Source organism: Bos grunniens, chromosome 18, assembly GCF_055505025.1.
Source record: "Bos grunniens cultivar Pamir isolate PY7600 chromosome 18, Bosgru_T2T1.0, whole genome shotgun sequence".
Classification (NCBI taxonomy): Eukaryota; Metazoa; Chordata; class Mammalia; order Artiodactyla; family Bovidae; genus Bos; species Bos grunniens.
In genome coordinates this window covers 49493418-49505750 of record NC_141182.1, presented here as the reverse complement: position 1 = coordinate 49505750, position 12333 = coordinate 49493418, and the positions used below count along the sequence as shown (strand labels likewise).

The following is a 12333-nucleotide window of genomic DNA, read 5'->3' as shown; positions in this document are numbered from 1 at the left end:
GCGCTCCTTTCCACGTGCGTCAGCTTCAGTCGCGTGGAGCCCGGGAAGCCACCGATTCCTGAGCCCAGCAGGTCTGCGCTCGCTATGAAACCAGGTGCAGCCCGGGGTTGGGGTCTGGGTCAGGGCTGGGACTCGGCGGGGAGTGGAGTGCCAGGCGGGAACAGAGGGGCGGGGTCTTGGCCTGGCGGGCAGGGTTTCTGAGCCCCGAATCCGGTCTCTTGTGAGGAAGGGTCCTGTTCCGGCCTCTCGTGGGAATGAGAGGGCTTGGTTCCGCCCTAGGAGCGAACCTGAGCCTAGGGTTCGGGTTCCTGGTCTAGAGGTTTGTGACTGACTCGTCAGAGGTCACCGTCGTGAGTCGAGGGTCTTGGGCTTAAAATTGGGGATGTCCTGAACTGGAATTCGTTTCATTGAGGCCATCAGTAGGGGTCTTGGATATTGGGCCGCGGGCGGCAGTCGAGGGTACTACCCAGAATCTAGATCCAGACATCAGGGGTCTTGGATCTCTGGGCGTGGGATTTGGAGATTTGACCTCATCGCGAGACGGAGAGTCCCTTATCTTGGGCTGGATCCTCTTAAGACCCCGTATCCTGCCCTGTCGCTGCCGTAGCTACAGTACCCTTGACTTCACACCCAGCTTCTCGGAGAGAGCCGCATAGATGAGTATTCTGGCCTGATAGTCTGTGGCCCACTTTCCCGCTCTCTACTCTCCCGAGGGGGGCGGATCCCTAAGCATGGAGTGAGATCCGGAGCCTAGTGATCCTCACCTGCGGTGAGAAGTGAGGTGAAACTTCACACACCGAGTATAGGATTGTGGGGTGGGGGAGGGAGGTAATCACAAGGCGTGAGTGGTTTTATTCATTCCGGTTTTACTGGAGATTCTGATGAACCCTCCGCACCTCCCTCCTAGTGGAATGAGGAGAGTCCCTGCTTTGACAGCAGAAGGGCCTCCCAGTTCAAAGTTTCACTCCTAACTAAGCTTAACTCACTGTGTGACCTTGGGCAAGTCGCTTTACCTCTCTGAGCCTCAGTTATCTCATCAATAAAATGGCGCCCAGTTCAAATTTAGTGAGAGCATGTTAAGAAAAAACAGCTCATGGTGGTAATCCTTTTGCAATATATGTGTATGAGCTGGACAGGTTGTACACCTTAAACTTTCACATATAGTTACATTTTGTCTATTATACCTCGCATAGCACAGTGCTTGACGTATAATAGTGTTGGTTCTAATTATTATCTTTACCATTCTCATCAAGGGGAACAAAATTAGGGTCCTTTTCCCCAGATGTCTCAGCTCTTATAAATCAGGCTGATTTCCTCCTCCTCCCCGCAACTTGCTCCCCTGGAGTTGGGGAAAACTTCCATCATGACAGAGAGGGTCTGTTTCTTAGTACAGGTTTTCTTTTTTCTCCCTCCTTCCCCTTTGGCCCGTGGAGAAATGGGGTCATCTGGTCAGGGGTAGTGGAGTTTGTGACTCCACGCCCCCTCCCAGGTTCCCTTTCTCTTCAGTGTTTGGGGATCTTCTGGTGAAGTGTCAGGTGGTGCCACCTGAGACCCTGGCAAGCCCACAGGCATCCTGTGGTCTGATTGTCCCAGGAATGGAGGCTACATCTTTTTCCCAACCCTGCCCTCACTGTGTTAGGATAAGAAGTTGTAGAAGTTGTCAGGAGTCAGCTGTTTAGCAAGGATTTTTATTTATTTATTTTAGGCTGTGCTGGGTCTCCGCAGGAGATTCAAGAGACGGGTTTGATCCCTGGGTCGGGAAGATTCCCTGGAGTAGGAAATGGCAACCCACTCCAGTATTCTTGGTGAGAAAATTCCATGGACAGAGGAGCCTGGCAGGCTACAGTCCATGAGGTCGCAAAGAATTGGACATGATGGAGCACGGGTCTTCACTGTTGTTTGGACTTTCTCTAAGCACTGGTTTAGTTGCCCCTCAGCATGTGGGATCTCCCCAGACCAGTGATCGAACTCATGTCCTCTGCATTGGTCAGTGGATTCTTAACCACTGGACCACCAGGGAAGTCCTTTAGCAAGGATTTTAGTCTGGTTGAGAGAGGAAGTCTTTGGGAGATTTCAAGCAAGGATATGACGTCAGTCAGACTTGACTGAGACATTTAAACGGATCCTTCTTGCTCTTGAGAAGGAAATGGCAACCCATTCCAGTATTCTTGCCTGGAGGATACTGTGCACAGAGAAGCCTGGTGGGCTGCCTTCTATGGGGTCGCACAGAGCCACACACGACTGAAGCGACTTAGCATGCATGCATTGGAGAAGGAAATGGCAACCCACTCCAGTATTCTTGCCTGGAGAATCCCAGGGACAGAGGAGCCTGGTGGGCTGCTGTGTATGGGGTCACACATAGTCGAACACAACCGAAGCGACTTAGCAGCAGCTTCTTGCTCTGTGTGAAAGGTTTTAGAGGAACAAGAGTGAAGGCAGACAGAGCAGTAAGAAGTGGTTGCTGTCATCTACTTGGAGATGATGTGGCTTGGACCAGGGTGGCAGCAGTCGGCCTGGTTGACAAATTGTCACCCTTTCGGATATGTTTTGGAGATAGAGCTGATAGTTTGCATGTGGGCATAAGAGGGGTCAAGGACAATTCAGGGATTTGGTGTGTGTAACTGGAAGGGTGGGGTGCCAGTTTGGAGATGGGGAAGGCTGTGGCAGAAGAGAAGTTTTAAACTGGGGGTCTGTTTAAAAACCAAAACTTTTTTTTTTTTTTTTAAATATGTGAATGTGTGTTTTTCTGAGGAGTGGGTACAGCCCATTTTTCTAAGAGCTCCAGGAACTGAAATAGGATCATGCATACTGTGCCCCATACCATGCCCACACGTTCTGGGTCTCTGTTTTGGCAGGACTGGGTTGAGCGTCTCTTAGGCATAGTGGTTTCTCCCCTAAGTAGGAAGGAGGAGAGACTTGCTCCCCTGAGTTTGAATAATATATTCAAACTGCGTGTAAGGCAGCATATTAAGCGCTTTTTGTGTGTTGTCGTTTAATCTTTACAATTCTATGATGTGGGCACTGTGTTATTTTCCAGATCTCCTTCTTACAGGTGAACTTTTCAAGACACCCATGAACCTTGCCTACTCTCTAGGGTCGTGAATGGAGTGGCCATCTCCCTGTGTTCAGTCCACGAGCTGTCTCAGGGGAGGGACCGGGGCTCTGGTCACTGTCCGATCACCTGCTTCCTGAGTGGATAGAGAGGGCGCTTTCTTCCTGAGGCAGAACCCAGGACTTTTAAGAGTCATCAGTAAACAGCTCATTTAATTTTCATGGAGCCCATAGTCCCGCAGGATGCAGTGATGACCTAAACAACCATCCCTGTCCGTTTGGAGTTGATTCCAGTGGGGGGAGTGGGGAAGAGGCAGTGATAATTGTTAAAATGCCATGTATGATAATTGGCAGGAAGAAAAAGAAAGTGGAATGAAGGCCAGGTAGCCAGAGAAGGCTGGTCTGAGGAAGGAACGTTTGGTCAGAGACTTGCGTGCAGTGGAGGGGGCCTCCACTTGCGTGCAGTGTCCTCAGGACCCAGGCAGAGGGGACAGAAGATGTCAAGGGTGTAGAAGCTGGAAGTGGTGTTGTTCTTGGGGAGGAAGAACACAGGACCTAGCCTAGAGTGAGGTCAGGAAAGTCAGCAAAGCCAGTGTGGTGATTCTCAGTCTGGGCCACACATTAGAGTCACCCGAGGAACTTTAAAGTCCCAGGCCTGGGCCCCCACCCCAGACAGTTACTCAGAATTGCTTGCATGGGGCAAGCCCACTGACTTAGGACTTTGGAAGCCCAAGAAAGGAACTGATTCCATTTAGAATGTGATGGAAAACCTTTAGAATGTGATGCCCAAACCTGAAGGAGTTTGGGCAGGGGAATGGTGAGAGCCGATTGGCTTTTCTGAAAAGGTCAGTCACCAGCTGCCGTGTGGGCAGGAGACTGCAGAGGGGGCAGGAGACCAGAGGCCGGCAGCTCCCGGGTAGGAGTTTGAAACCAGCTCATTCCTAACACTTACATTAGGACTAGCTCTTCAGAGTTCTACGTTTTCATTTTTAATGCTTTTAAGATGATCGAAGCCTTCATGGGGACTTCCCTGGTAGTCCAGTGGTTAAGACTCAGAGCTTCCAAGGCAGGGGGCTCGGGTTCGATCCCTGGTCCGGGAACTGAGATCCCACATGGTGCATGGTGTGGCCAAAAGAAAATAAATTCAAATTTTTTAAAAAAGAGGAATAAACCCTTCATAGGGTGGGAATATAACACGCCTTTGCAAAAACTTTAGCAGGTTTAATATTGAATAGTTTACATCAAGGGAGGTCATTTGAAACCATGGATTTTCACACAAATGATTGGTAACTCCATTTTTCTGAAAGTACAGCAGAGCTTTAGAAGCCGTCGCAGAGGTCAGATACTGAATCTGTGAGCACCAGGAGAAATCTCTCTGCTTCAGACATTGCTCTGGGCTCAGCGAACAGTGTTTGCTGACTCCCGAAGTGATGAAAATCAAGTCTCTCTGAATTTTTTTTTCCCCTAAACTTTCCATCATGTTGACAAGTAAGTAAACTGCTTATAAGCTGTTGCCCATCCATAAAGGACAATTTTTGGTTTTTGCTTCCCCCTCACCGTTCCCACCCCCACCACCAAGCTGGGGGAGACTTGTGTGTGTTTAGAAGCAGGGGGAACAGTTAGGGGGAAAGATGGATGCCGAATGCGCCCCCCGCCAACCGATTTGGGGCTAGCACTTCTCTGCCACACACAAGGTCCTGAGTGGGAGAGCGTGAAGAAGTTTCAGGGCCTGGGGGACCCTCCTGTCACAGCACGTGGCCACACACGGCATGCACTCTTTTTCAGACTAATCAATATTGGAAACAGAACAGATCCTGTGAATTGACTCCCCAGCCGAGGAAAGCAGAATATTAACAGTGCTCTGCCTCCACCCGTTTTCCTTCTCATCCTCATCCTATAATTTCACCCTCCCCAGGCCTAATAGTCAGCTTCACATTGACCACATCCTTTTGTCTCTGTAAGGGGAAAGGAGTGCATGGGTTATCGTCTAGGTCTACACACCTAGTCCTGTTCAGTCTTGCTTGTGGCTGGACTTTTTAAAAAGGATGTTGTGTCTGACATGGGTTTCTAGGGCTTGCTTTTTCACTTACCGGGATTCTGAGATTTTTCTATCTGTCCCATGTTGCTGTTAACCTTTTTGCTTTGATGGCTGTGAACGGTCGAGTCTCATTCATCCCTTCTGCTGATGGACGTTCGGGTCAGTCCTGTTGGTTCTGCCGTGGACACGTGTGGACACCTCTCCCAGTGTGCGTGTGCACACGTTTCTCTCCTGAGCAGAGTCCCTCACTGTAGAAGTAACTTCTCAAGCTCCATGGCCCTGTTGACGATTCCTATTTCTGTTTCCATCACAGGGTTCAGCCCCCGCGGGGGTGGCTTCGGTGGCCGCGGTGGCTTTGGTGACCGCGGAGGTCGCGGTGGTGGCCGCGGAGGCTTCGGCGGGGGCCGAGGAGGCTTCGGCGGAGGCCGAGGTCGCGGTGGAGGAGGAGGAGGCTTCAGGGGCCGTGGACGAGGAGGGGGAGGAAGAGGTGATGGACCGGGCTCTCCCGGGGCTGGGGGCTGGGGCGGGGAGGGAAGCACGGTGGGGTTTCGCTCTCACCATGTCTCGGCCTTGTAGGTGGCGGGTTCCAGTCTGGTGGCAACCGGGGTCGTGGTCGGGGAGGAAAGAAAGGAAACCCGTCGGGGAAGAATGTGATGGTAGAGCCCCATCGACATGAGGGTGAGTGAGGAGGGCGGGGAGCCCACCGGGGTTAGGAGGGGGCGGTGCCCTGATGGGGTGTTGACCCTGCTCTGACCCCTTCCCCAGGCGTCTTCATTTGTCGAGGAAAGGAAGATGCACTGGTCACCAAGAACCTGGTCCCTGGGGAATCCGTTTACGGAGAGAAGAGAGTCTCGATTTCGGTGAGACCCCATGCCTGACTAAGCCGCCAGGGCCACCAGCAGTCTGGTCTCCCTGCCCGCCACTGTTCATCCTACACGAGACAGCCAGGGGATCATCTTAAGCTACAAGTCAGATCACACACTCCTCTTCCCAGACACCTCCGTGACTTTGCACTGGCTTCAGGTTCAAGTCCTGGGTCCTCAGTGTGACTGGGGGGCCCTGCACATGCTATCTCCCTCTCTCCCTAACCACGTGTCTTCTAGCCACTCCCACAGCCTCCCCGTTCCCCTTGCCTGGAACACTCTCCTCCTCCCCGCTCCAGGCAGGGCCAGTCCCTTATCAGGCATCTCTGGTCAGCTGTCACCTTGTCTCCCTCACAAGGCCCCCTTGGCCCACCCTGTCTAGCAGAAGCAGCCCTCACGACCTCTCTGCAGGCTTCCTGCTGCCCGGAACTCACTTCCTTATTGACCTGAGTGAGCCCTCAGCTTCCGGCAGTTCCTTCTCCCGGGCTCTCCTGGCTGCCGCCTTCTCATCCTCACCTGCCCTCGCCCTGCTCCCCAGACTTCACACGCCGCTTCCTGGCTTGACCCTTCTCCTGAGCACCTGTCACTGGCTCCTGTGCCGTGTGTGTCCATTCAGCATGTCCTCGCTCCTGGAGGGCAAGGCCTGTGTCCCCTTTGGTGTGTTTGCCCAGTGCCTGAGCTTAGGGGCCGGCACAGGCAGCGCTCGTAGAACGAACACAGAGGTCTTGCCTTGCTCTTGTCTGGGATGATCTTGTCCCCGCCACTGCCCCTTCTCCCTGAGTCAGGAACCCCCATGAGAGTGCAGGCCCTGCCTGTCGTGGTCATTGTGGTCACAGATGTATATACTCATTTGTTTCTCGTACAATGACTGGGGGCCCAGGCCCTTTTGAGGGCCCTAGAGTTAAGAGCCGTGGGGTCTTGCAGAAGAGCCTGGTACTGACTTCTGTCCCCATCTCTCCGGTACAGGAGGGAGATGACAAAATTGAGTACCGTGCCTGGAACCCTTTCCGTTCCAAGCTGGCAGCGGCGATCCTGGGCGGGGTGGACCAGATCCACATCAAGCCGGGGGCCAAGGTCCTCTACCTCGGGGCTGCCTCGGGCACCACCGTCTCCCACGTCTCTGATATCGTCGGCCCAGTGAGTAGACAGGGACAGGAAGAGGTGGGAGGGAGGGAAAGGTCCCCTCCTCTGCCAGCCTGGACTCAGAGGCCCTGGCTGCTTCCCTGCACCAAGGGCCTGGGAGCCAGGCCCTTCCTGGTCACAGTGCCTGTGTGTGAAAGCAGCGGCTTGAACCACATGGTCACTGGAGCTCCATTCAGCCTCACACCTGAGTTCTTGGCCTGGAGCGAATGGGCTTGGGTGTCGGGGTAACCAATGTTGGGGTGGCCAGAGCTGAGAGTACATTTGATTTGATTGCTGCCCCTCTGGGACTTTCCTTGCAGTCCAGTGGTTAAGACTGCAGGCTTCCACTGTAGAGGGTGCGGGTTCCATCCCTGGTTATGAAACTAAGATCCTACATGCCATGTGGTACAGCCAAAAAAAAGATAGCCCTCAAATCTGGGCTTCTGGTTTCCCTAAACAGGAGATTGTCAGTTTGGGGGCCTATGCTTCTGTGCGGCTGGATGGCCTCCCTGTTGAGAGGGCACCCAGACATCTCAATGATCCCTTACTCGGCTATGAGGCTAGAGGGTATGTAATTTAATGGTTAAAAACCCCAGACTCTGGTGCAGGTTCTTAAGAGTGAAGTGGCTTTCAGCAGGTACTTACTCTCTCTGAGCTTCAGTGTACCCCTTTGGAAAATGGGTGATTGTGATGATAAATGAATTAAATCCTGTAACGTGCCTAGAGCAGTGTCTGGCCCAGTGCAGGTATTCTTAGCTGTTGTGTCATCTCTGTGCCCTAGCTTCCTCATTTTAAGCCTGAACTGGGGGCCTGGGCTCTCAGATCAGACAAAGTAGGATGGAATAACCCTCGGACCTAGTTTTTTCATCTGTAAAATGATAACAAGGGCTTCCCAGGTGCCTCTAGTGGTAAAGAACTCACCTGCCAATGCAGGAGAGGCAAGAGACATGGGTTCAGTCCCTGGGTTGGAAAGATCCTCCAGAAGGGCATGGCAACCCACTCCATTATTCTTGCCTGGAGAATCCCATGGACAGAGGAGCCTGGAAGGCTACAGTCAGTGGGGTCACAAAGAGTCAGACAGGACTGAAGCGACTTGGCATGCACACACACATCATGATAACCGGTCATTAAATGGTAATGTTTTGATTTGGGGATTTGAAGAGCTGCTTGTGGCTTCAAGAAAATTAGAGATACCAAGGGAACATTTTATGCAAAGATGGGCTCGATAAAGGACAGAAATGGTATGGACCTAATAGAAGCAGAAGATACTAAGAAGAGGTGGCAAGAATACACAGAAGAACTGTACAAAAAAGATCTTCACGACCCAGATAATCATGACGGTGTGATCACTCACCTAGAGCCAGATATCCTGGAATGTGAAATCAAGAGGGCCTTAGGAAGCATCACTAGGAACAAAGCTAGTGGAGGTGATGGAATTCCAGTTGAGCTATTCCAAATCCTGAAAGATGATGCTGTGAAAGTGCTGCACTCAATATGCCAGCAAATTTGGAAAACTCAGCAGTGGCCACAGGACTGGAAAAGGTCAGTTTGCATTCCAATCCCAAAGAAAGGCAATGCCAAAGAATGCTCAAACTACCTCACAATTGCACTCATCTCACACGCTAGTAAAGTAATGCTCAAAATTCTCCGAGCCAGGCTTCAGCAATACGTGACAGTGAACTTCCTGATGTTCAAGCTGGTTTTAGAAAAGGCAGAGGAACCAAAGATCAAATTGCCAACATCTGTGGATCATCGACAAAGCAAGAGAGTTCCAGAAAAACATCTACTTCTGCTTTATTGATTATGCCAAAGCCTTTGACTATGTGGATCACAATAAACTGGAAAATTCTGAAGAGATGGGAATACCAAACCACCTGACCTGCCTCTTGAGAAATCTGTATGCAGGTCAGGAAGCAACAGTTAGAACTGGACATGGAACAACAGACTGGTTCCAAATAGGAAAAGGAGTACATCAAGGCTGTATATTGTCACCCTGCTTATTTAACTACGCTGGGCTGGAAGAAGCACAAGCTGGAATTAAGATTGCAGGGAGAAATATCAGTAACTTCAGATATGCAGATGACACCACCCTTATGGCAGAAAGTGAAGAGGAACTCAAAAGCCTCTTGATGAAAGTGAAAGAGGAGAGTGAAAAAGTTGGCTTAAAGCTCCATATTCAGAAAACTAAGATCATGGCATCTGGTCCCATCACTTCATGGGAAATAGATGGGGAAACAGTGGAAACAGTGTCAGACTTTATTTTTGGGGGCTCCAAAATCACTGCAGATGGTGACTGCAGCCATGAAATTAAAAGATGCTTACCCCTTGGAAGGGAAGTTATGACCAACCTAGATAGCATATTAAAAAGCAGAGATATTACTTTGCCAACAAAGTCTGTCTAGTCAAGACTATGGTTTTTTCAGTGGTCATGTATGGATGTGAGAGTTGGACTGTGAAGAAAGCTGAGTGCCGAAGAATTGATGCTTTTGAACTGTGGTGTTGGAGAGGACTCTTGAGAGTCCCTTGCCTGCAAGGAGATCCAACCAGTCCATCCTAAAGGAGATCAGTCCTGGGTTTTCATTGGAAGGACTGATGCTGAGGCTGAAACTCCAATGCTTTGGCCACCTCACGCGAAGAGTCGACTCATTGGAAAAGACCCTGATGCTAGGAGGGATTGGGGGCAGGAGGAGAAGGGGATGACAGAGGATGAGATGGCTGGATGGCATCACCAACTTGATGCACATGAGTTTGGGTGAACTCCGGGAGTTGGTGGTGGACAACAGGGAGGCCTGGCGTGCTGCGATTCATGGGGTCACAAAGAGTCGGACACAACTGAGCGACTGAGCTGAACGCAGTATATGGGCCAGAGTAGGTACTCCATACAGGAGAACTAGTTATCATTGTTATTTTTGTTTGACTTTGATGTCTTCTAGGACGGTCTGGTCTATGCAGTTGAGTTCTCCCACCGTTCTGGCCGTGACCTCATTAACTTGGCCAAGAAGCGGACCAACATTATTCCTGTCATTGAAGACGCTCGGCACCCACACAAATACCGCATGCTCATCGGTGAGGGGTCTAGGGTTGGCTTGGGAGAGGGCAAGGTGTGAGACAGGCCACCCCAGGTGTCCTGGAGGAGGCCCCCGGAGTCCTGATTCGGATGGAACTGGAGTGGATGAACAGGTTGAGTCTGCAAAAATGTAAATAGTCTGGGGAGCCAGGTGAGGTGGAGGTGGCGGTCCCGCTTCAGGGACCCAAATATCTGGGTCCTTGGGCCAACCTCTTTCCCTCCAATCTCCTGACATTCCCACTTCCCGCTGAGTACTTCCTGCCTGCCTGCCTCCAAAACCCAGTACCTTTTATGCTACCCCTGACTTAGGCATAAAAACCTCCTTCAGAGGTCCTCATCAGCATCCTCTGGTGACATCATAACCCGGAAAGCACACCTAGAGGGACCCATTGTGAATATTAATAACTTTGTTTTTTTTTTAAAAAAAGTTCAGAAACATAGTATAAAAATTGAGCACCTATAAAGCACCCCCAGAGGTAACTGATCTGAACAATTTGATGTTGGCTTTTCCTGATTTTAAAAAAAAGTCATTGCACCATCTTTTCATTTTTTTAAGTTTTTCTTCCTGTGAGTTTTTTTCCCTGTGCATTCATACCCTACCTCTGTCCTGCAACTTTTCTTCATTTCACAATCCTGCAGACGCGATTGCCTGTAAGTGCTCGCCTTTTCTTGCCTTTTTGATGACGTGTCTGTCTCCCCCCCAGACCCGGGAGCGTCTCGAGGGCAGGGTCCGGGTCTGACTCGTCTCTGTGCCCCCCACGGCCGGCCCGGGGCTGGCCACAGAGTAGGTGGCAATATGGTCTACAAGAGGAATGAATGATTGGTGTAACTGGGCTTTGGACCCACCTTGGGGGCACTGTGGAGGGTGGGGGATCATTGCCGGGGGAGGTGATTCTGGAGGCAGGGAAGACTGCCAGGAACCTGCTGGTGTTGGGGCTCAGGCCCCATGGGAGGAGCTGGGAAGATTACGTGGATCCGGCTTTTAACTGCTACTTTTTTCTCCCTAGCAATGGTGGATGTGATCTTTGCTGACGTGGCCCAGCCAGACCAGACCCGGATTGTAGCCCTGAATGCCCACACCTTCCTGCGTAATGGAGGACACTTTGTGATTTCCATTAAGGTGTGGAGCTTGGAGGAGTCTATGGGGTGGCGGTATCTTCTTGGAATATCCTGATTCAGTGTATTCCCAGCTCCCTATAAGCCACCCAACCAAATAGAACATAATGAAAAATGTCTACAAAACTAAAAACCATAGAATTTAAAGAGGCTAGACTATAGTGGTTGAGTGAGTATCTGAGTTTGGATTCCTGCTTGCTGTGTTTTTGAGCAAGTTACCTAACCTATATACCTGTTTCTTGTAAAATAGTGACATTAGTCCTGTCTCTTTTAGTGTTGATGTAAGGACTACACTTCTCAGTATATGTGGAATGTTTAGAACAGAACCTGGTATAAAAATAAACAGATAAATGCTAGGTGCATTTTTAAGAAGTCTTTTGAAATTCAGAGGCTTCTCCAGTACTTCAGCCAGATTCCCCATTCTCTTTTGCTGCGTTTGTTTTTGGTATTCTCAGCTGCATAATTCCTAAAGAAAAGGAATTAGGAGGCGAAAAAATGCGTAAAATTTAAACACTAGGTTTTAGATAAATAGGGTTCTGTTGAAGGATTTTTGTTCCAAATCCAAACCAAATAGAAAACTTGTCTCACAAAGTCTTTTCGTACATTTCCAAAGCCTAGTCTCCAATAAAAACAAATTCTGCGGGTTTAAAGAAGCACAAAAGGTGGGGGGGGGGGGGGGGGAGGGTATCCCAAAGCTTGCCCCAGACTTCAAATCCTCTCTTTTGCAGGCTAATTGCATTGACTCCACAGCTTCCGCAGAGGCTGTCTTTGCCTCTGAAGTGAAAAAGATGCAGCAAGAGAACATGAAGCCCCAGGAGCAGCTGACCCTAGAGCCGTACGAAAGAGACCATGCTGTGGTCGTGGGTGTGTACAGGTGAGCACGAAGCCCCATCAGTACTTGTGTTACGAGTGCCCCAAAGTGGTGACGGGCTCTTCTAAGTCCACTTTCTTCTCTCAGGCCACCTCCCAAAGTGAAGAACTGAAGCCCAGCGCCACTGGATCGCCAGAGAGTCTGTAGCTACTGTTACACGTTTGTTTTTGTATTAAAAGACTCATCAGTCGCTCCGTTTGCCGCT

General features: G+C 50.5%; 1 protein-coding gene across 1 annotated transcript; it reads left to right on the top strand.

The window, feature by feature from the left end:
• Nucleotides 1-12318, top strand: FBL (fibrillarin rRNA 2'-O-methyltransferase). Its single transcript, XM_086352500.1, has 9 exons — nt 1-94; nt 5403-5576; nt 5666-5767; nt 5855-5949; nt 6919-7089; nt 10008-10140; nt 11149-11261; nt 11986-12131; nt 12216-12318. Exons 1-9 carry the CDS (start codon nt 85-87, stop codon nt 12238-12240), a joined length of 969 nt encoding a protein of 322 aa, XP_086208626.1. The 5' UTR covers nt 1-84; the 3' UTR covers nt 12241-12318.
• The last annotated feature ends 15 nt before the right edge of the window (nt 12319-12333 follow it).

Coding starts and splice junctions, on each gene's coding strand:
- FBL (XM_086352500.1), top strand. Junction 5,577..5,665: donor ACGAGGAGGGGGAGGAAGAG/GTGATGGACCGG, acceptor TCGGCCTTGTAG/GTGGCGGGTTCCAGTCTGGT. Junction 11,262..11,985: donor ACTTTGTGATTTCCATTAAG/GTGTGGAGCTTG, acceptor TCTCTTTTGCAG/GCTAATTGCATTGACTCCAC.